Source organism: Ranitomeya imitator, chromosome 4 (genome assembly GCF_032444005.1).
Source record: "Ranitomeya imitator isolate aRanImi1 chromosome 4, aRanImi1.pri, whole genome shotgun sequence".
Taxonomy (NCBI): Eukaryota; Metazoa; Chordata; class Amphibia; order Anura; family Dendrobatidae; genus Ranitomeya; species Ranitomeya imitator.
In genome coordinates, this window is record NC_091285.1 from 642936113 (window position 1) to 642960194 (window position 24082).

A 24082-nucleotide genomic window follows, 5' to 3' on the forward strand; every position below is an offset into this window, starting at 1 on the left:
GAAGAGGCGTCTAGGCAGAGTTAGGTACGCTCCACGGCTATTTCTAGTGTGTGTGATAGGATTAGGGGTTGCGGTCAGCAGAGCTCCCACTTCCCAGAGCTTGTCCTGTGTTAGTTTAACCATCAGGTCAGTCCGGGTGCTCCTAACCACCAGGTCCATAACACTTGAGCTAGCAACAAGCAGTATTTGGGTTTGGGTCTTTGTCATTCCAGGAAAACATAGTTCGCTGTGAGAGTGTTCCAGTTTCCTAATTGGAGTGCTTCCCTCTGCTAAGCTGTGAGCCATTTCCATGACAAAGGTTTAGCAGTTTTCTTTCATTCTTCCTTTTAATTTTATGTAATTGTATATATTGTACTGTTTGGTTCTCATTTTGTATCATCTTTGTATATTTTTTTTATAAGCACTGCCTATCTAGTGTGAAGTTTGCACAATCAGTGATGGTTTGGGGAGCCATGTCATCTGCTGGTCCACTGTGCTTTATCAAGGCCAAAGTCAGCGCAGCCGTCTACCAGGAAATTTTAGAGCACTTCATGCTTCCCTCTGAAGACAAGCTTTTTAGAGATGGAAATTTCATTCTCCAGCAGCCCCTGTCCACACTGCCAAAAGTACCAATACCTGGTTTACAAACAGCAGTATCACTGTGCTTGATTGGCAGCAAACTCACCTGACCTTAACCCCATAGAGAATCTATGGAGTATTGTCAAGAGGAAGATGAGACACCAGACCCAACAATGCAGACAACCTGAAGGCTGCTATCAAAGCAACCTGGGCTTCCATAACCCCTCAGCAGTGCCACAGGCTGATCGACTCCATGCCACGCGGCATTGATGTAGTAATTGATGGAAAAGGAGCCCCGACCAAGTATTGAGTGCATTTACTGATCATACATTTCAGTAGGCCAACATTTCGGATTTAAAAATCATTTTTTCAAGCTGGTGTTATAAAGTATTCTAATTTACTGAGATAATGACTTTTGGGTTTTCATTGGCTGTAAGCCATAATCATCAACATTAACAGAAATAAACACTTGAAATAGATCACTCTGTAATGACTCTATATAATATATGCGTTTCACTTTTTGTATTGAAGAACTGAACTAAATTAACTTTTTTGATGACATTCTAATTTAGTGAGAATTTTGCTGTGTGGTGGCAGCAGTGGGATCTGTGTGATCTCTCCAGTGTCATCTGTGACAAAGTGGTAACAGTGGTGGCATCTGCATGAACCACAGAGCATTAGTAACTGGACTGAGCAATCATTCCTAAAACTAAAAACTTGCACAGTCCATGCAAGGATTCTGTACAGGGGCACTAAGCAAGCATGGGGGGGTCCGCTCGCCATTGGGGATGCCGGCATGCTATGGGACCCAGGAGCTGCCGCCACCCCTCCCCAGCCATTGTGCTTTAAACTGTTTGAAATACTTAACTCTACCTGTTCTTCCGCAGCTCCTATCTCTTCCGCATCTTCTGACTGTGACATCTCAGGGCAGAGGGCACGATGACGTCACTACAGTGCGCCCTCTATGCTGAGCAGTGCAGAGGGTCAAAAGATGCTCTGGAGATTGGAGCTCCAGCCAGCAAGGAACGAGGAGATGTATTTGATTATTTTTTTATGTATGGCCGGGTTCACATTGCGTTAACAGCAGCCCGTTCAATACATACGTTAACGGGCTGCTATTAACGCAAGTGCCGATGTGTCATCACGTTAGCGCAGATAGAGCTAGCAGATGCTCAATCTGCGCTAGCAGTGACGGACCCGAAAACGCTGCAGCCCGCGTCTCAGGGTCCGTCACTCAATGACGGCACATCGATAGCGCACACCCATTGTGGGCGTGCGCTAGCGATGCATCCGACATAGGACATAATGGTGGTGTTAACGGACTGCATTACACCGCGTTATGCCGCGGCGTAACGTAGTCCGTCTAACGGACTCCACAGACGCAATGTGAACCCAGCCTATGGAGCATTATATGGGACCCTTTCTGTATGGAGAAAATTATTCTGTAGGGAGCATTATATGGAGTTCATTATTCTGTATGGATCATTATATGGGGTCCATTATTCTGTATGGAGCACAATATGGGGCTCATTAGTCTGTATGGAGCAATATATGGGGCTAATTATACTGTATGAAGCACTTTATAGGGCTAATTATACTGTATGGAGCATTAGATGGGGTCCATTACTCTGTATGAAGCATTGTAGTGATCGAATGGTCCTTAATGTAATCAATGGATGACTCCAGTCTTCCAGAGCATCTCCTGAGCCTAATGCAGGAATTCTGACCCTTAATAATAATAATCGGTTTCTTCAAAACGTACATTGTATAAGATGGGCAAATTCAGTTTCTTCTTTAAGTAATAGATAACTTTGATACAAACCGTTAATATCTTCTCAGCCATCTCAGAACATGTGACTGTGTTTTCACTGTTAGCAGATCCAATACTGGAAAGGACTCTCCTCACTACACCCGATAGATAAATTCTCAAACTCTCCTGGAATTCTTTATTCATATCTAGAAAATTAGCAAACAATAAGTAGAATATGTAGGCAGCAGGTAACTACATGGTTAATTTAACCCATTGGTGATGCAGCCATTTTTCAACTGTTTTCATTTTTTCCTCTTTGCCTTTCAGGATCCATAACCTTTTTTTTATCTATCAATTAACATCGCCATTTCAATTTGAAAATTTGTTATATTGTAGGATTGGTTGTAGTTTTGAATGCCAATATACATTTTAGGATACAAATCCAAGTGGGATTGAGAAAAAAAAAACAGTAATTCTGAATTACCTTTTTTTATTTTCTTTACCTTAAATAAAAAATGCCCTGGTAACTGTTCTACAAGTCAGTAAGGTTATGCATATAGCAAATTTATATAGTTTTTCTTTTATGTTTTACTATTTTAAAAAAAACAAAAACTTATTTTTATTTCTGCGATTTTGGGGTATGTACAATTCTTTTATATTTCTTTCTGATCTATTATAAGGCTTGTATAGCGCAGTTATTACATAGTGACTGTTCTTATTCTGCATAGGCTTATCCCTTATTATATAGTGTACTTTCTTTTTATTTATAGTGCCGTCCTTAGTGATCTCTTGTTATGTATACTGTCCCTTGTAACATAATGTCCTTCCTCTATTAAGTTTAATTTGTGCTTTCGATTTTTACATAGTCCTCTCTTGTTATACATTTTATAGCATCATCCCTTATTGCATAGCATCTTTTGTTGTATCATGTTGTGTTTTATTACATAGTGTCTCTCTTGTTATTCAGTATATAGCATCACCCCTTATTAAATATCATCTTATGTTGTATCATGTTGTCCCTTATTACAGTGACCTCTTGTTATACAGTATATAGCATCACCCCTTATTAAATAGCATCTTATGTTGTATGCTGTAGTCCCTTATTACTTAGTCTCCTCTCTTGTTATAAATTGAGACATCTCTTATTACATAGCATCTTATGTTGTATCATGTTGTCCATTATTACATATTGCACTATCTTTTTATTTATAGTGGCATCCCTTGCTACATAGTGATCTCTTGTTATGTGCGCTGTAGTATTCTTCTTTATTATGTTTAATTTGTGCTTTCCATTTTTTGCAGTGTCCTCTTTTACAGTATATAGTGACATCTCTTATTACATTGTGCCTTATGTTGTATCATGTTGTCCCTTATTACATAGTCTCCTCTCTTGTTATGAATTGTGACATCTCGTATTACATAGTGTCTTATTTATTATGCATAGCATTGTTCAGTTGGAAAAAAATATGCAGAATGTGTGTTGATCACGAGACATAACACATGACACCTTTTCATCATTTGACATGTCACCTGACACATATGGTGCCTGTCCGGGATCCTGGCTACCCTTTATTGGTAGCAAGAGAAACAGTGCAATAATTATTACCTTTAAGTCTTCCAGTGTCCTCGGAAGTGATTTTTTCTCCTGGATATGGCATCAAGAAGCATTTAGAAGAACACTGATTAAGAACTTCTAAAAATGTGCAATCCTTATATTTTTTCTTCATTGTCTGTAAAGCAAAACATATAGCAAGAACTTAAAGTCATAAACTTAGACGATATGTATAGGCAGCACGGTGGCTCAGTGGGTAGCACTGATACCTTGCTGCGCTGGGGTCCTGGGTACAAATCCCACCAAGGACAACATCTTCTGACTTCAGTATTGTGTCTGCAGCTCCCATGAAGACCTGCATGTCAATAGTGGCAGTCTACAAGCAAATTCTGTGTATTCTGATCCTACAGCCTTATGCTCATCTGTCTGTTCTACACTTCTAGCTAATAAATATATTTTAGCGAGAAGACGAGGACAGACGGAAAGACGAATTTACGTATTCACGACCAGACAACTTTTCGTTCTTGTGCGTTTGCATTTTTTGTCTCCGTCTTCCAACAGCCATAAGAATATTTTTATTTTGCTGCCAACCTAATCCTAGGAGAGGTTGTTGCTTTTTTTTGTTAATCCAGTTGTAGTCTAGAAAGAAACCATCCAGTTTACCATGTAATGTAATAAAAACAGTTGAAAAAAAAGCGGTAAAACACAATTCAAAAATGAAATAAAAAAAAGTGGTTTGTTTTGCGATTTTTTGAGACCTGTAAGTTTTTGTTTTTTTTCATCATTGAAGCTGTCTGAAGGCTTGTTTTTTTTCTTCCATGGCGAGTTGATATTGTTATTGATATTATTTTAGGGTAAACAAGACCTTTTGATTGCATATTTTTAGGGAGATATGGCCACTAAAGAATGCAGTTCTTGTGTTTTGCCGTTTATTCTCATTTTTAATTACTATACCATATGAGTAATTTAATTGTTTATTTTGAAAAGTCAGATTTTTACGGATGGGCTGTTACCAAATCTGCTGACTTTTATCTCTTTATTATTTCAGCCAGAAAATGAGGGTGACTCAAATTTTATATATACTTTTTTTTTTTCTTACATTTTATTGTTTTACATCCCCCTAGTGGATTTGAACTTGGGGTCGATTGATCGCTTGTTCTATATGCTGCAATTCTACTGTAATGCACTCTGTAGCCAAAGATACATTCTCCTATGTAACTGTTCTATGTTCGCTAGAAACAAATACTAAACTATTCACATTTTTTGACTGCAAAATGAAGGAATTTTACTGCATAGAAAAGTGAATGTAAGTTTCATAAAAACTAAAGTTAATATATGTAAAATTACAAACCTCAATTATTAGTTTATAATGAGATTCACCATGTTCGGCTCCACACATCCTTGGGTCATACCAATTACGGATCAAGAAATCAAAATACTGGAATAAAAGAAAAGAAAAAAAAATTGTCAAACAAAATTAAATCTCTCTACAGTTTTGGTGTAAGTTTTCTAGATTTTCATTTCCCTAAATGAAAGGGAATGTCCTGCCAGAAAATGAGATATTGACTAAATCAGGTTTTTGTGTTAAATGTGTTTTTTTTTTTTTACTTTTGGCAAATCTTATTAGTTGGTTGCTTTTATATCTCGATCTTTATATATTACAATACAAAATTTGTAATCTTGCAATTTCCACACTGGCGTTATTGCAGATTTGTACCGTAATTCACATCCTTTCAGGAAGAGTTTACAGCAGTTTAATTAGCATCAGAGCCAGAATTACAATGACAGGCACAAACATGGACAAAAGAGCTGCTATCTTTATATTAAATTAAGAAAAAAACCACAATGGTCATTGAAATAACTTGAAACTCACTAAAGTAATTTTCAATTTAAATTTACTGAATATCAACTAATCGGACATTGATTTTTTGCTTTGAAATTGTGGTTCAATAGAAAAAGAAAAACTAATGAAACTAGCCTGGACAAAAATAATATTACCTTTAACTTAATATTTTGTTGCACAAACTTTTGAGGCAATGACTGCAAACAATTTCTGTAACTCTCAAGGAGACTTCTGCACCGTTCTACAGGTATTTTTGCCCACTCCTCATGTGCAAACTGCTCCTTGTGTCTCAGGTGTGAAGGGTTCCTTCTCCAGACTGAAGGTTTCAGCTCCTTCCACAGATGGTCAATAGGATTTAGGTCAGGGCTCATAGAAAACACTTCAGGATTGCCCAATGCTTTGCTCTTAGCCATTCTTGGATGTTTTTAGCAATGTCTTTTGGGTCATTGCCCTGTTGGAGAAGCCATGACTTGTGCCTCAGACAAAACCTTCTGACACTGAACAATACATTTCACTCCACAGTGTCTTGATAGTCTTGAGATTTCATTATACCCTGCACAGATACAAGACACCCTGTGCCAAATTCAGCAAATGAGCCCCAAAACATATCTGAGGCTCCTCCTTGTTTCAAAGTCGGGACAATGTTCTTTTCTTTGTAGGCTTTATTTTTTGCGACTGTGAAAATAAAGCTGATGTGACTTGCCAAAAAGCTTTAGTTTTGTCTCATCTAACCAATGGATGTTCTCCCAGAAGCTTTGTGGCTCGTCAATATGCATTTTGGCAAATTCCAGACTCGCTGTTTTACTATTTGCTTTCAACAGTGGTTTCCTCCTTGGTCATCTTCCATAAAGTCCATTTTGGTCAAGACAGTGGCAGACGGTGCCATCTGACACTCATGCACCTTTACTCTGGAGTTCTCCTCTAAGCTCTTTGGAAGTTGTTCTGGGATCTTTAGTTACTATTCATATTATCTGTCGATAGTCAGCAATTTTCTTTTTGCAGCCACGTTCGGGGAGGTTGGCTACAGCCCCATAAACGTCTGAATCATGTTCTGTGCAACTGAAGTAACAGAAACATGAAGCTGTTTGGAGATGTTCTTATACCCTTTAACCTTTAGCATGTTTTTCTGCTGAGACAACTCTTTCTTTAGCTTTCTTTGTTTCTTTTCAGTGTGGTACTATGATAGCAAACACAATGACTACTGTATTTTTCGGACTATAGGATGCACTTTTTCTCCCCAACTTTGCTCTCAATCCGCACATGAACTGCCTATGGCGGCCATTTTTCTGGAGGCCACTGCATCGCAGCAGTGGATGTGCGGGGGCTCCGGGCTTTCACAAAATGTCGACAGAGACCCCTGCACAATGAGCACTGCCGAACCTGTTGCACCAGTCTGGGATGGCAGCCATATCATAGCCAAACCACCGAACTCCCCCTGTGACCCCAGCTCCACCAGCATTGCCGATCCCCCCAGGTAAGCTGATTTTTATTTGGAATGTAAGACGGACCCCCATTTGATGTACTATTTTTTTTCCCCTATTTTCCTTCTGAATATTTGGGGTGCGTCTTATGGTCCCAAAAATACAGTACTTTTCACCCTTCAAATATGCAGGCTGACTGACTACAAGTTTGTAGACATCTGTGATGATAATTTCCTTAAAATGAAATTTCCTTAATTTAATTGAAAAGAAAAGCACTGTTCTTTCCAATGAAGCTAACATTAAATGATTCAGAAATACACTCTATACATTGTTAATGTGGTAAATGACTATTCTAGCTGCAAGCATCTGGTTTGTAATGCAATATCTTCATACGTGTATAGAGGCCCATTTCCAACAACCATCACTCCAGTGTTCTTATGGTACTTTGTATTATTATCTAACTGTGTAAGAAGGCTAATGGATGGTTAGAATACCCTTGAAAACCCTTGTGCAAGTATGTTAGCACAGCTGAAAACAGTTTGGCTGATTAGAGAACCTATAAACCTGACCTTCCTTTGAGCTACTTGACAATCTGGAGCATTTCATTTGTTGGTTCTATTAAACTCTCAAAATGGCCAGAAAACAAGAACTTTCATGTGAAACTCGACAGTCTATTCCTGATCTTAGAAATGAAGGCTATTCCATGCAAGAAATTGCCAAGAAACTGAAGGTTTCCTACAACAGTGTGTACTACACCATTCAGAGGAGAGCACAAACAGGCTCTAACCAGAGTAAAAAAGAAGTGGGAGGCCCCGCTGCACAACTGAGCAACAAAGCAACTACATTTGAGTCTGTAGTTTGAGAAATCGATGCCTCACAGGTCCTCAACTGGCAGCTTCATTAAATAGTACACTCATCCGGGATGCTGGCCTTCAGGGCAGAGTGGCAAAGAAAAAGCCATATCTGAGACTGGCTAATAAAAGGAAAAGATTAATATGGGCAAAAGAACACAGACATTGGACAGGGGAAGATTGGAAAAAAGTGTTATGGACAGACGAATCCAAATTTGAGGTGTTTGGATCACACAGAAGAACATTTGTGAGATGCAGAAAAACTGAAAAGATGCTGAAAGAGTGCCTGATGCCATCTGTCAAGCATGGTGGAGGTAATGTGATGGTCTGGGGTTGCTTTGGTGCTGGTAAAGTGGTAGATATGTACAAGGTAAAAGGGATTTTGAATAAGGAAGGCTATCACTCCATTTTGCAACGCCATGCCAAACCCTGTGGACAGCGCTTGATTGGCGCCAGTTTCATCCTACAACAGGACAATAACCCAAAGAACACCTCCAAATTATGCAAGAACTATTCAGGGAAGAAGCAGGCAGCTGGTATTCTATCTGTAATAGATCTCAACCCCATTGACCTTTTGTGGGAGCCCATCAAGCCAAACCAACTTGTGGGAGCGGCTTCTGGAAGCATGGGGTGAAATTTCTCCAGATTACATCAGCAAATTAACTGCTAGAATGCCAAGAGTCTGCAATGCTGTAATTGCTGCAAAAGAAGCATTCTTTGACGAAAGCAAAGTTTGAAGGAGAAAATTATTATTTAGAATAAAAATCTTTTTTTCGAACCTTGTCAATGTCTGGACTAGATTTTCAATTCATTTGGCAACTCATTTGATTCATAAAAGTATAAGTTTTAATGGAAAACACAAAATTGTCTGGGTGACCCTAAACTTTTGAACGGTAGTGTAGTAACTCCCCATTTACAGCAAAATATGAATATCGGGTGTCTGCTCCAGAGTCTTGAGCAACATCATTAAGTACAGCTACGTTATCAAATAACATAGTAACATAGTAACATAGTTAGTAAGGCCGAAAAAAGACATTTGTCCATCCAGTTCAGCCTATATTCCATCATAATAAATACCCAGATCTACGTCCTTCTACAGAACCTAATAATTGTATGATACAATATTGTTCTGCTCCAGGAAGACATCCAGGCCTCTCTTGAACCCCTCGACTGAGTTCGCCATCACCACCTCCTCAGGCAAGCAATTCCAGATTCTCACTGCCCTAACAGTAAAGAATCCTCTTCTATGTTGGTGGAAAAACCTTCTCTCCTCCAGACGCAAAGAATGCCCCCTTGTGCCCGTCACCTTCCTTGGTATAAACAGATCCTCAGCGAGATATTTGTATTGTCCCCTTATATACTTATACATGGTTATTAGATCGCCCCTCAGTCGTCTTTTTTCTAGACTAAATAATCCTAATTTCGCTAATCTATCTGGGTATTGTAGTTCTCCCATCCCCTTTATTAATTTTGTTGCCCTCCTTTGTACTCTCTCTAGTTCCATTATATCCTTCCTGAGCACCGGTGCCCAAAACTGGACACAGTACTCCATGTGCGGTCTAACTAGGGATTTGTACAGAGGCAGTATAATGCTCTCATCATGTGTATCCAGACCTCTTTTAATGCACCCCATGATCCTGTTTGCCTTGGCAGCTGCTGCCTGGCACTGGCTGCTCCAGGTAAGTTCATCATTAACTAGGATTAACTAAATGCTCCTTTAAGAGTTGAGTACCTGAGTTTGAGTTGGGCAGTACCAAATATTCAACTTGACACCTCCAGCTCAGGGATGCTGGCTTCAGTGGATGCTGCCTCATCCTCATCGCCAACCATCACATAAAAGGGAAACCCAGACTCGAGCTGTGTTGAGTTTTCTTTAAGAGTGACCTGTCTGGTCAGAGAAACCAGACGATCCCCTTTCAATTTCCCCCACAAGACCCAAAACAAGACAAAATCCCACCCTATTATAACAGGGTGTAATATATCAACATCATGGGAATCGGTGCCACAGTTTGTGCCAGTGACAACTTGGTCCACAAAGTAGTCTTTAGCATCCCTGTGTATACAGCAGAGCTCACCATCTTCCCAGAAATCAACCGTTGATGAAGTGGGGTCCTCACTTGGGTGACCAACTTTCCCGAGTCCAATAGACCAGTCATGGGCACTCCGTTCACTCTTACGGGACATGCTTGCTGCCCCTCGCAAGGATAAAAGTTAGCACTGCAGGTAGGGTATGTAAAATATAAGCAGCGCTGTCCTTTGCTGCAGTCCATCAGCTCAGTGGTCATGGGACAACGGGCAGCTATGTGACCTGGAACCTCCAACCGATAGCATTATTAGATGGGGCCTTCGGCAACTACTCTGCCGTTTCGGGCTCTTGGATCCCCCTAAATGTGGCTCTAATTCACTTCTTTTTGGTATCAGCCCCACCTTGGGGCAACCCAGGATTGCATCAGCCTTGGAATGGAGTGTATTAACCTGTCCATGACGACCCACTCCACCATTTGCGCTAGGGAGGAGGATTGCAAGCACTTTTGATCCTGGTGTAATAGGTCAAACATTTAAGACACAGAGTTTTGTCACTGTCATAGGCCTTGTGGTGTACCTGTTGCATCCTGACAATGAGAGTTACTCATAACGCACCAAGATCTCCTTTTTCAACTTCACATACTCTTTTGCGTCTTGCAAGGCCAGGTCAAAATAGTACTTCTGTGGTGCCACCATTAGCTATAGCACCAGTATAGCTCCATACTGTATAATGGCCACACATGATGCTCCATACTGCATAATGGCCACACAGTGCTCCATACTGTATAATGGCCACACATGATGCTCCATACTGTATAATGGCCACAGATGATGCTCCATACTGTATAAGAGCCACACATGATATTGCGTACAGTATAATGGCCACACATAGTTACTCCTATACACGCGGCTCCGCTCCGTACACCTTGCACACACGGCTCCGCTCCGTACACCTTGCACACACTCCTCCGCTCTGTACACCTTGTGCACACACGGCTCCGCTCCATACACATCGTACACACACTGCTCCACTCCGTACACCTCGTAAATACACGGCTCCACTCTGTACACCTCGTACACACACGGCTCCGCTTCATACACCTTGCACACACGGCTCCGCTCCATACACCTCATACACAAACGGCTCTGCTCCGTACACCTCGTACACCCCCGGCTCCGCTCCGTACACCTCGTACACACGTGGCTCCGCTCCGTACACCTTGCACACACAGCTCTGCTTCATACACCTCGTAGACACACGGCTCTGCTACATCCACACTGTAAACCCCTCCTGACCCCACACATACTGTGCCTACAAGTAGTATTCAACCCCCTGCAGATTTAGCAGGTTTACACATTTGGAATTAACTTGGCATTGTGACATTTGGACTGTAGATCAGCCTGGAAGTGTGAAATGCACTGCAGCAAAAAAGAATGTTATTTCTTTGTTTATTTTTTTTTTAAATTGTGAAAAGTCTTTTCAGAGGGTCATTTATTATTCAACCCCTCAACCCACCAGAATTCTGTTTGGTTCCCCTAAAGTATTAAGAAGTAGTTCAGGCACAAAGATCAATGAGCTTCACATGTTTGGATTAATTATCTCTTTTTCCAGCCTTTTCTGACTTTAAGACCCTCCCCAAACTTGTGAACAGCACTCATGCATGGTCAACATGGGAAAGACAAAGGAGCATTCCAAGGCCATCAGAGACAAGATCGTGGAGGGTCACAAGGCTGGCAAGGGGTACAAAACCCTTTCCAAGGAGTTGGGCCTACCTGTCTCCACTGTTGGGAGCATCATCCGGAAGTGGAAGGCTTATGGAACTACTGTTAGCCTTCCACGGCCTGGACAGCCTTTGAAAGTTTCCTCCCGTGCCAAGGCCAGGCTTGTCCGAAGAGTCAAGGCTAACCCAAGGACAACAAGGAAGGAGCTCCGGGAAGATCTCATGGCAGTGGGGACATTGGTTTCAGTCAATACCATAAGTAACGTACTCCACCGCAATGGTCTCCGTTCCAGACGAGCCCGTAAGGTACCTTTACTTTCAAAGCGTCATGTCAAGGCTCGTCTACAGTTTGCTCATGATCACTTGGAGGACTCTGAGACTGACTGGTTCAAGGTTCTCTGGTCTGATGAGACCAAGATCGAGATCTTTGGTGCCAACCACACACGTGACGTTTGGAGACTGGATGGCACTGCATACGACCCCAAGAATACCATCCCTACAGTCAAGCATGGTGGTAGCATCATGCTGTGGGGCTGTTTCTCAGCCAAGGGGCCTGGCCATCTGGTCCGCATCCATGGGAAGATGGATAGCACAGCCTACCTGGAGATTTGGCCAAGAACCTCCGCTCCTCCATCAAGGATCTTAAGATGGGTCGTCATTTCATCTTCCAACAAGACAACGACCCAAAGCACACAGCCATGGAAACCAAGGCCTGGTTCAAGAGGCAAAAAATCAAGGTGTTGCAGTGGCCTAGTCAGTCTCCTGACCTTAACCCAATTGAAAACTTGTGGAAGGAGCTCAAGATTAAAGTCCACATGAGACACCCAAAGAACCTAGATAACTTGGAGAAGATCTGCATGGAGGAGTGGGCCAAGATAACTCCAGAGACCTGTGCCTGCCTGATCAGGTCTTATAAAAGACGATTATTAGCTGTAATTGCAAACAAAGGTTATTCCACAAAATATTAAACCTAGGGGTTGAATAATAATTGACCCACACTTTTATGTTTAAAATTTATAAAAAATTTAACTGAGCAACAAAACTTTTTGGTTTGTAAGATTTATGCATCTGTTAATAAATCCTGCTCTTGTTTGAAGTTTGAAGGCTCTAACTTATTTGCATCTTATTAAACCTGCTAGGGGCGTGGCCTAACGAGCAATGTGAGAAGACGGACGGCTGAGCTCTCCTGCCACAATCTCCCTAAACATTGGTACCTGAGGCGCCGCCGAACGCTGAATTCACTCTTAAGAGTGTGCAGGGACCCATGGAGCAGCAGTGAGCAGTGTGCGGTCAGGTGGAGAGGAGTCCCACATGAGAATGACGCGCAGGAGACAGAAGGAGCTGGCAGCGTCTGGAACCTCTCAGGCCCAAGATGGCGCCGAGACTGCAGAAGAGGCGGCAAGGGCGAGCGCGGCATATCTAAGGCTAGGGTCACATTGCGTTAGTGCAACCCGTTTAGCGCTAGCGGGTTGCGCTAACGCAATGTTTTTAATGTGGCCGCGTCCCGGGGTCGCGGTAACGTCCCCGCTCTCGCAGATCCCCGATCTGCGAGAGCGGGGAACGGACCGCGGGCACGCCTCGGACGCTGCAAGCAGTGTCCGCGGCGCGCCTGGAAACACCAGCGCGTCGCTAGCGTGTGCCGAACATGGCACGCGCTAGTGCTGCGCGTTCCCATTGCCGTGAATGGGCGCGCTAACGGACGCGTTGCACGGCGTTAATTTCGCCGTGCAACGCTGTCCGTTAGCGCTTTCCCATTAACGCAATGGGAACCAAGCCTAAGGAAGATGGAGGTGATCGCTCGGCTGGAACGCTTTGCAAGGTCAGAGGTGGCTGCTAATGAGCTGTCAGCAGCTGAAGGTGAGAGACCTGAAACAACATACAGTGGGGCAAAAAAGTATTTAGTCAGTCAGCAATAGTGCAAGTTCCACCACTTAAAAAGATGAGAGGCGTCTGTAATTTACATCATAGGTAGACCTCAACTATGGGAGACAAACTGAGAAAAAAAAATCCAGAAAATCACATTGTCTTTTTTTAACATTTTATTTGCATATTATGGTGGAAAATAAATATTTGGTCAGAAACAAACAATCAAGATTTCTGGCTCTCACAGACCTGTAACTTCTTCTTTAAGAGTCTCCTCTTTCCCCCACTCATTACCTGTAGTAATGGCACCTGTTTAAACTTGTTATCAGTATAAAAAGACACCTGTGCACACCCTCAAACAGTCTGACTCCAAACTCCACTATGGTGAAGACCAAAGAGCTGTCAAAGGACACCAGAAACAAAATTCTAGCCCTGCACCAGGCTGGGAAGACTGAATCTGCAATAGCCAACCAGCTTGGAGTGAAGAAATCAACAGTGGGAGCAATAATTAGAAAATGGAAGACATACAAGACCACTGATAATCTCCCTCGATCTGGGGCTCCACGCAAAATCCCACCCAGATCAGAATGATCACAAGAACGGTGAGCAAAAATCCCAGAACCACACGGGGGGACCTAGTGAATGAACTGCAGAGAGCTGGGACCAATGTAACAAGGCCTACCATAAGTAACACACTACGCCACCATGGACTCAGATCCTGCAGTGCCAGACGTTTCCCACTGCTTAAGCCAGTACATGTCCGGGCCCGTCGGAAGTTTGCTAGAGAGCATTTGGATGATCCAGAGGAGTTTTGGGAGAATGTCCTATGGTCTGATGAAACCAAACTGGAACTGTTTGGTAGAAACACAACTTGTTGTGTTTGGAGGAAAAAGAATACTGAGTTGCATCCATCAAACACCATACCTACTGTAAAGCATGGTGGTGGAAACATCATGCTTTGGGGCTGTTTCTCTGCAAAGGGGCCGGGACGACTGATCCGGGTACATGAAAGAATGAATGGGGCCATGTATCGTGAGATTTTCAGTGCAAACCTCCTTCCATCAGCAAGGGCATTGAAGATGAAACGTGGCTGGGTCTTTCAACATGACAATGATTCAAAGCACACCGCCAGGGCAACGAAGGAGTGGCTTCGTAAGAAGCATTTCAAGGTCCTGGAGTGGCCTAGCCAGTCTCCATATCTCAACCCTATAGAAAACCTTTGGAGGGAGTTGAAAGTCCGTGTTGCCAAGCGAAAAGCCAAAAACATCACTGCTCTAGAGGAGATCTGCATGGAGGAATGGGCCAACATACCAACAACAGTGTGTGGCAACCTTGTGAAGACTTACAGAAAACGTTTCACCTCTGTCATTGCCAACAAAGGATATATTACAAACTATTGAGATGAAATTTTGTTTCTGACCAAATACTTATTTTCCACCATAATATGCAAATAAAATGTTAAAAAAACAGACAATGTGATTTTCTGGATTTTTTTTTCTCAGTTTGTCTCCCATAGTTGAGGTCTACCTATGATGTAAATTACAGACGCCTCTCATCTTTTTAAGTGGTGGAACTTGCACTATTGCTGACTGACTAAATACTTTTTTGCCCCACTGTATGTCCCTGGGGAACAACAAGAAGGAGGGGGCCAGTCGCAGAGCAGTGGGGAGGAACAGAGATCCCCTGATGTGGATGCACGTGTGTTATGTAGGCAATCCAGTGACACAGTGTGCCAGCAATAAGAGCACATACAGTGATCTGACAATAACCCAAAAACAATAGAACGAGCTCTGAGACGTGGAATCTCTGTAGACCGCAATACCTGAACCTATCCTAAACACAACTAAAGGCAGCTGTGGATTGCGCCTGACACTACCTATGCAACTCGGCACAGCCTGAGGAGCTGACTAGCCTGAAGATAGAAAAACAAGCCTGACTTGCCTCAGAGAAATACCCCAAAGGAAAAGGCAGCCCCCCACATATAATGACTGTTAGCAAGATGAAAAGACAAACGTAGGGATGAAATAGATTCAGCAAAGTGAGGCCCGATATTCTAGATAGAGCGAGGATAGCAAAAAGAACTTTGCAGTCTACAAAAAACCCTAAAGCAAAAAACCACGCAAAGGGGGCAAAAAGACCCACCGTGCCGAACTAACGGCACGGCGGTACACCCTTTGCGTCTCAGAGCTTCCAGCAAAACGAAATGACAAGCTGGACAGAAAAAGTAGCAACAAAAGCAAAGAAGCACTTATCTAAGCAGAGCAGCAGGCCACAGGAAAGATCCAGAAGCTCAGATCCAACATTGGAACATTGACAAGGAGCAAGGAAGACAGAATCAGGCGGAGTTAAATAACAAAGCAGCCAACGAGCTCACCAGAACACCTGAGGGAGGAAGCTCAGAAGCTGCAGTACCACTTGTGACCACAGGAGTGAATTCAGCCACAGAATTCACAACACACGTGCTGACCAGCTTGAACAGCCAGACACACTAGACATAGCAGAGCCGACGCTCAAAGATATATTCTCTGTGGTGATGTACAACAAGTCTGCCCTTGCAGCTCTGAACAGTCGTGTGGATGAATTAAAGGGAGAGATGGTTGCTATTAATGCTGCAGTGCGCAAAGTTGAACAGAGAGTGGAGGTGGTGGAAGAACGTGTGGGGAGCGCTGAAGACCAGGTTAATGAACTGTTGAAAAGGGAAAAAAAGTATGTGCAGCGTATAGCTGAACTGGAATATAAAACTGATGATCTTGAGAACCGCTCCCGTAGGAGTAACCTGAGGATTGTGGGGGTGCCAGAAAAAGCGGAAGGAAATAACTCCACTGAGTACATTGAGTCATGGCTGAAAAACACTGTAGGAGGGGATGGTATCACTAAAATGTTTTCCGTTGAAAGGGCCCATCGTGTGCCCACCAGACCCCTGCCCCCAGGATCAGCCCCAAGAGTCATCTTGGCTAAAGTTCTGAATTATCGGGACCGGGATACCCTGCTGAGGAAAACCAGGAACTGTGCGGATCCATAGATGGCAATCGCATCTCCATCTACCCAGATTATTCTGTAGCCGTCCAAAAGCTCCGAATGACGTTTGGAGAAGTCAAAAGGCGACTACGAGACTTGGATTTGCGCTATTCAATGATTTACCCAGCTAAGCTGAGAGTCGCTGCCTTGGATCGGGTGCACTTTTTTCAGAATCCAGAGGAGGCGACACACTGGCTGGATTCTACCACCAAAAATATCAGAGCGGAACGGTCCCGCTGAAGCAGACTCTGGGTGAAGTGGAAACAGTGATTACCTGTTAGTCAGTTTGAATTTGATAAGTTAATGGTCATCTCTGAGATGACATAATGTTATGCTGGTATATGTGGGTTGTGTTCGACGGCACAACGGACATTGCAGTTTGATAAATGTGGACGGGAGAGTAGTTGGAGCATTGAGCTTGTATTGTTGGGCTGTAAAAACGCCCTCTTAGATCTCAAATAGAGAGGGAGAGTGAATTCTTATCAGCTTAAAAGTTGTGGGAGCCAATCAATCTTTTGGGAGGGGGATGGAAGGGAAGGTTGGGAGTTATTTCAGTTGGAACGTTGGGAAGGTGGGGGGGCGGGAGGGAAGGGCAAGGGGGGGAGGACCGAGACCTCCTTTCTTAATGAGTCAAACGTTTGGTACTGTGATATATCATGGGGGGTAGAATTAAAATTCTAAGCTGGAACGTTAGGTGTTGTGAGTTCTGTTTTTGGGCTCCCTCTGGTGGTTACTGATGGTACTGGGTGACTTGTCTTTCCTGGGTTTCTGGGTTCCACCTGTTCCATCAGCATATGGGAGTTTCCTATTTAACCTGGCTTTGCTGGCATTTCCTCGCCGGTTATCAATGTATCCAGTGTGTCTTGTTACCTCTGCTCCCTGCTCCTAGAACCTTCTGGACAAGCTAAGTTTGGATTTTCCTGTTTTGTGTTTTGCTTAATTTGGTTTTTAGTCCAGCCTGCAGATATGTGATTCTCTGATGCTGGTTGCTCTAGTGGGCTGAAATTGCTTTTCATGTACCATGAGTTGGCACATGAGTTCAAGTAATTTCAGGATGGTTTTTTTGAAGGGTTTTTCGCTGACCGCGCAGTTCACTTTTGTATCCTCTGCTATCTAGCTTTAGCGGGCCTCATTTTGCTGAAACTGTTTTCATACTACGTATGTGCTTTCCTCTCATTTCACCGTCATTATATGTGGGGGGCTGCTATTTGCTGTGGGGTATTTCTCTGGAGGCAAGAGAGGTCTGTGTTTCTTCTGATAGGGGAAGTTAGATCTTCGGCTGGAGCGAGACGTCTAGGATCATCGTAGGCACGTTCCCCGGCTACTTTTATTTGTGTGTTAGGTTCAGGGTCGCGGTCAGCTCAGGTTCCATCGCCCTAGAGCTTGTTTGTATCTGTGCTTGTCCTTTTTGTGATCCCCTGCCATTGGGATCATGACAGTTAGGGGTCTCGCAAATGTCTCAAAGCGGGCCGCAATTCTACAATATCTGCTGAAACAGGCCCTCAATGATATGCCTTCAAAAAACACACCTGGTAGAAGACAAAGTAGCTATGTTACAAAAAAGATGGGTGAGGAAGGCTTATCACTCGACGTACTCAGCCTATGCTAGGGGAGTGTCAGTATTAATCCACACTTCTACTCCATATGAAGAAGTGGAGGTTATAATAGACAAAGACGGGCAATACGTGTTTATTGTATGTAAGATATTGCATAGATTATTATGTATAGTGTCTTTATATATCCCTCCACCGTTTTCGGGAAAAAAGATACAGGAAATTCTGGACATATCAGGGAAATGGACTGGAGTCCCGTTGCTTGTAATAGGAGACATGAATAATATTGCAAATGATCATTGGGATAGGGGCAAACATACAGGGAATAGAGAGGAAGGGAATGTAACACCTTTTGGAAACTACATGAGGGAAATTGGATGGATAGACTTGTGGAGAGTTCGAAATATGGAGAACTACACTTACTCGTGCTACTCGGCGACGTATGGTTCCTTGTCTCGCATTGATGTGGCTTTGGGAAATGAAGGGATGGATAACTTTGTGCAGGAAGTGGAATATTTGCCCAGAGTTCTATCGGATCATTGTCCTCTGATGGTATCTCTACAATTGGGAGAACAGGGGAGGTTGGCAGGTATGGGATGGAAAATTCACCCCTTTTGGTTACGGTTGCTGGATATGGAAAAGATAGGAGAGGAACTGGGTGAATTCTTTAGGATAAACGAAGGTAGTGCAGAGGGTCATATAGTTTGGGATACTATGAAGGCGTTTTTTAGAAGGATCTTATTCAGAGAAGTATCTCGATTTAAGACTAGGTCTCAAAAACTAGATAAAGCAGTGATGGAGGAATTAAGGGCAGCGGAGGAGGCATTGGGGGCACAGTGTTCCAAAGCTACGCAGACCCGCATGAGAGTGGCCCAGTCGGAGGTTAATAAACTTCACATCCGTAAGGCAGAGAGATTGCGGGCATTTCAGAACGAGGCATTCTATGCGGAGGGTGAGAAAGTGGGGCACCTGCTCTCAGTCGTAGCTTCGGCACAACGGGAATCCTCACATGTATACGCAATTAAAACAAAGGAAGGTAATGTGGTTACACAAGGGGATCAAATTTTGGATGTATTTAAACAATTTTACAGTGAGTTATACTCCTCTAGGATACATAAAGGTCAAGAGGAGATGAACAGGTATATGAGTGCGATTAAGCTTCCTAGACTAGGTGAGGAGGATAGAGAATGGATGGATAGGCCGATGGCGGCGGAGGAACTGAGGGTGGCACTGGCGGATATGGCGGGTAATAAGGCCCCGGGGGCGGATGGCATTCCGGTAGAGGTGTACAAAATTTTTAATGAAGAAATAACTAAATTGGAGAAGGTATTTAATGAGTCGTTGGAGAGGGGAATACTACCTACATCTATGAGAGAGGCCATTGTTGTGGTCATTCCTAAAGCTGATAAGGATCCGCTGAATCCGGAGTCCTACAGACCAATCTCACTCCTTAGGATACCGTCACACAGTGGCATTTTGATCGCTACGACGGCACGATCCGTGACGTTCCAGCGATATATCCGTGACGTTCCAGCGATCTCGCTGTGTCTGACACGCTCCTGCGATCAGGGACCCCGCTGAGAATCGTACGTCGTAGCAGATCGTTTGAAACTTTCTTTCGTCGTCTAGTGTCCCGCTGTGACGGCATGATCGCATGGTGTGACAAAGGTGTGCACGATATTGTATACGATGTGCGCATAGTAACCAACGGCTTCTACATCGCACATACGTCATGAAATTATCGCTCCAGCGTCGTACATTGCAAAGTGTGACAGCAGTCTACGACGCTGGAGCGATATTGTTACGATGCTGGAGCGTCACGGATCGTGCCGTCGTAGCGATCAAAATGCCACTGTGTGACGGTACCCTTACAGCGGATATAAAGATTTTGGCAAAGGCCTTGGCCAACAGACTAACCCATGTGATTGATAAAGTAATCCACCCAGATCAATCTGGATTTATGCCCAACAAATCTACAGCAATCGATTTAAGGAGACTATATTTAAATATGCAAATTCCAGCCGAAAATGCTGGAAAGAGAGTGGTGGTGTCTTTGGATGCCCATAAGGCCTTTGATTGTGTAGAATGGAATTACTTGTGTTCGGTTCTGTTGTGCCTTGGGTTCGGGCCTAAGTTTATATCTTGGGTGGGGTTGCTATACTCCTCTCCAATGGCAAAAATTAGAGTAAATAATAAATTAGCTGATAGTTTCTCATTGCATAGGGGTACAAGGCAGGGGTGGCCATTGTCTCCGTTGCTATTTGCCCTAGCTGTGGAACCCTAAGGGAGGCACGAGAGATAAAAGGATTTGTCTATGGAATGAAGGAGGAGAAGGTGTCTCTGTATGCTGACGATATTTTGTTATTTTTGGGGGACTCAGGGGAGAATCTGGATAACGCGGTGGCATTAATTGAGGAATTTGGGGAATTCTCTGGACTCAAAATAAATTGGGACAAATCGTGCATTATGCCCATTGATGAGGTAGAAAGGGGTACTGAGGAGGTGGAAATGTCAGCAAAATTGAAGGTAGTTTCGAAATTTAAATATTTTGGGATACAAATCACCCTTCCTCTGACGAGGTTTGAAGAACTTAATCTAAGCCATCTGCTACAAAAAATACGTACCAAAATTTCAGCGTGGAACAAACTACATCTCTCTGTAATTGGAAGAGTGAACCTTTTGAAGATGATTGTGATGCCACAGCTGTTATATGTACTGCATAATTCTCCAATTTGGATTCCGCAGAGTAGGTTCCATAAAATTAAATCGCTGTTTGGCGAACTAATATGGGGGGGAAAAACCCAAGGTTTAAACAAGAAACTTTGCAGAGGCCAAAGGCGGAAGGGGGCTTGGCGCTCCCTAACCCTTGGGTATATTTTTTATCAGCACAATGCCAGCATATTGGAGGATGGGGGGAGGAGATGGGAAAGGGGCAATCGCCCAGTAGTTTGAGTTATTTGATGGGAAAATGGCCTCTGGGTGAGAGTTTGGAAGGGGGGCAATTTTTAACTGGGTTCTCGGTTTCCTACTGTTCTCCTAATTCATAAGGTATGGGAAAAAGTTAAACAGATTAGGGGTGTCACAGGCCTTACCAAATACTCACCTATAAGGGATAATATAAACTTACAAGAATTTAAGCAAATGGAAGGATATGGGCCATGGAGAGAGGCAGGAATTAGAAAGATGGGTCAGCTACTGGGTCAAGGGGGACTTAAGTCATTTGTGGAGTTACAAACAGAATTCCAGTTATCACATTTAAATTTATATCATTATAAAAGAATTCAGCATGCGTATCGGTCGCAATGTCGGAGAAAACTTATTGAGATCCAGATTGATATCACGCTGGCTTCCATTTTGGAGAACAGCGGGACAAGGGGGGCAATTTCAGAAGTGTATAGAGATTTATTATTCACCTTTCTAGCCAAACATCCCATCAAGTCTAGAGTGAAATGGGAATCTGAATTGGGAGAGATAAATGATGATAGATGGGAATCTATTTTAGAATATGTGACTAAGATCTCTATGAGCGAACCTGGGAGGATGTCTCAATTATACGTGATTCATAGAGCTTACAGAACTCCCGATAGACTGTTCAAGATGGGTTTGAGGTCTGATTCCGAGTGTCCACGATGTTCGCAGGAACAGGCAGACATGTTACACATGCTGTGGCACTGCCCTAGATTGCCTTCTGGACAGTTGTATTGAATCGGATTGAATTGGTATATAGGTGTGTCATTCCCAGAGACCCTTTTGTTTGTATAATAGGCTATGTGGAAGAAATAGCAGTGGTATCTATGGTTAAACTGGCGATTGCTAGACTGTTATTCATAGCAAGGAAATTGATAGCTCGGTTCTGGATCAGGGAGGAGCCTCCGACTAGACGAGACTTTCTTACGCAGGCGGACCATATAATTTTATTGGAAAAAAGTATCTATACTAAGAGAAATAAACTAGATGTATTTCAAAAGATTTGGCAGCCATGGATAGAATGGAATTAGAATTGTGGGGAGGATGCATAATGTTATAGATGATGTTCATACTATACAATTGTATTTGAATTGGGGAAGGAATATCGGATGGGAATTTGGGAAAGCATTAAAGGGGTCTCGAAGGGGGGGGGGATAGGGAGGGAAAAGGGGGGGGAGTTATGTTCATAAAATATATGATTATCTGTGAATAACAGCTTGATGTCATTTGTTATAATTGATTTTCCTTAATAAAAATTTATCTGATTAAAAAAAAAAAAAAACCTGCTAAATCTGCAGGGGGTTGAATACTACTTGTAGGCATTGTAAGCTTATCCTCTTCCAGCACCATGACAGCACGGCAGACTCCTGCAATACATGGAGGCCCTTGATCATGTGACTCATGACTCCTCCCCTCCTGTGACCTCATCACAGATCCTGTGCGCACAGAGCAGCGGCAGACATATATGTGGTGTGCGGCTCTCTGCGGTTGGAGGGATGCATCTCTGCAGTGCGGGACCGCGGGGCACTCTCAATATTGGGACTGCGCCGCGGGATACAGGACGGTTGGGAGGTGTGGTACCGGATCACGGCTCTGAATCTCCCCGGTTCTGGGAACCGGCTGCTTTTTTAACAAGCGGTTCCATCGAACCGGGGACAACCGGCCGAATCCCACCCATGGCCGTATCTTATGGAATGTTTTTATTTTATTTTTCTATGTTAGCTCAGAACAAAGCCCTACCAGGTGTACCATGCTAATCTGATAAAGCCATGGCGAGATAGGGACCCCGTGGAAGCTCCATGTTTGCTGACTAAGCCCGAAGTGGATGTGAAAGATGTTAAGGTGGCAGAGATGTCACCTGCCCAGAAACAGCAGTACCAAGAATTGTTTAATTGGAACAGAGAACTGTTTTCAGAGTTGCCAGGCTGTACTCTGGTTACTGAAAATGAAACCCTCACGAAGCCTCATGTATGGGTGAATTTGAAGCCATAACAGATTCCTGACAAAAGGTAATCTCAAAGGAGGTGAAACAAATGTTGAACTTGGGTGTCATTTAAGAATCCCAGAGCGGCTGGTCCAGTCCCTTCGTCTTGGTGCTGAAACCAGATGAAGAATGGTGGTTCTGCAATGACTACCAGAAGCTGAATGAAGCTTCTAAATTTGACACTTATCCAATGCCCATGTTGATGAGCTCATTGAAAAGCTAGGGCATACCTGATACATTAAGACTTTGGACCTCATGAAAGGGTATTGGCATGCCAATGAGAAGATGGCCTTTGCAATGCCAGATGGTTGTTTCCAGTATATCAGGAGCTCCAGCCACCTTCCAGAGAGTCATGGACCAAATCCTAGCACCTCACAAGAAGTAAGCAGCAGCCTACCTGGATGAGACCATCATCTTCAGTCAAGATCGGGAAAGCCATCTATGCAAAATCCAGGCGATATTTGATGCCATAAGGAAGGTTGACACAATCCGGAATTGGCCCCAACCGCTCTCAAAGAAGCAGATGAGAGCGTTTCTGGGCATCATGGGTTACTACAGTCGCTTCACCCCTAACTTCATCATGATAGTGGCATCTTTGACGGACCTCTCAGGAAGTGAAAGGCAGCAAACACCCGATAATATACCTGAGTCAGAAACTGTCTCCCTGTGAGAAAAATTACTGCATCGTAGAGAAGTAGTATATGGCCATCAAGTGGGCGTTGGACACTTGATGATACTACCTATTAGTTAGGAAGTTAAGGTTAGTGTCAGCACATGCCCCGCTGAGGTAGATGTGGGAGAAGGGGGACAATGACCCCTGTGCCTTCTTATAATAATGCCTCCTGTGCTCTCCCTATAAAGACGATTCCCATTGTGCCTCCTTGTATTAATAAACCCCAATGCCTGTTTATTGTAATAAAGCAGGAGCATACATAGAAGTCATTGGGCCCAAGAGCAAAAGTCCTATAATGGCACA

General features: G+C 43.4%; 1 protein-coding gene across 3 annotated transcripts in view; it reads right to left on the bottom strand.

The window, feature by feature from the left end:
• Positions 1-24082, bottom strand: part of LOC138677069 (RING finger protein 112-like) — a 90084-nt gene that overhangs the window by 25764 nt on the left and 40238 nt on the right. For all 3 annotated transcript variants that reach the window (XM_069766905.1, XM_069766903.1, XM_069766904.1), the window contains 3 exons: positions 5212-5298; positions 3915-4038; positions 2381-2514 (listed from right to left, as the gene is read on the bottom strand). In XM_069766905.1, the coding sequence (XP_069623006.1) occupies positions 2381-2514; positions 3915-4038; positions 5212-5298 (345 nt within the window). The remainder of the gene's footprint in view (positions 1-2380; positions 2515-3914; positions 4039-5211; positions 5299-24082) is intronic.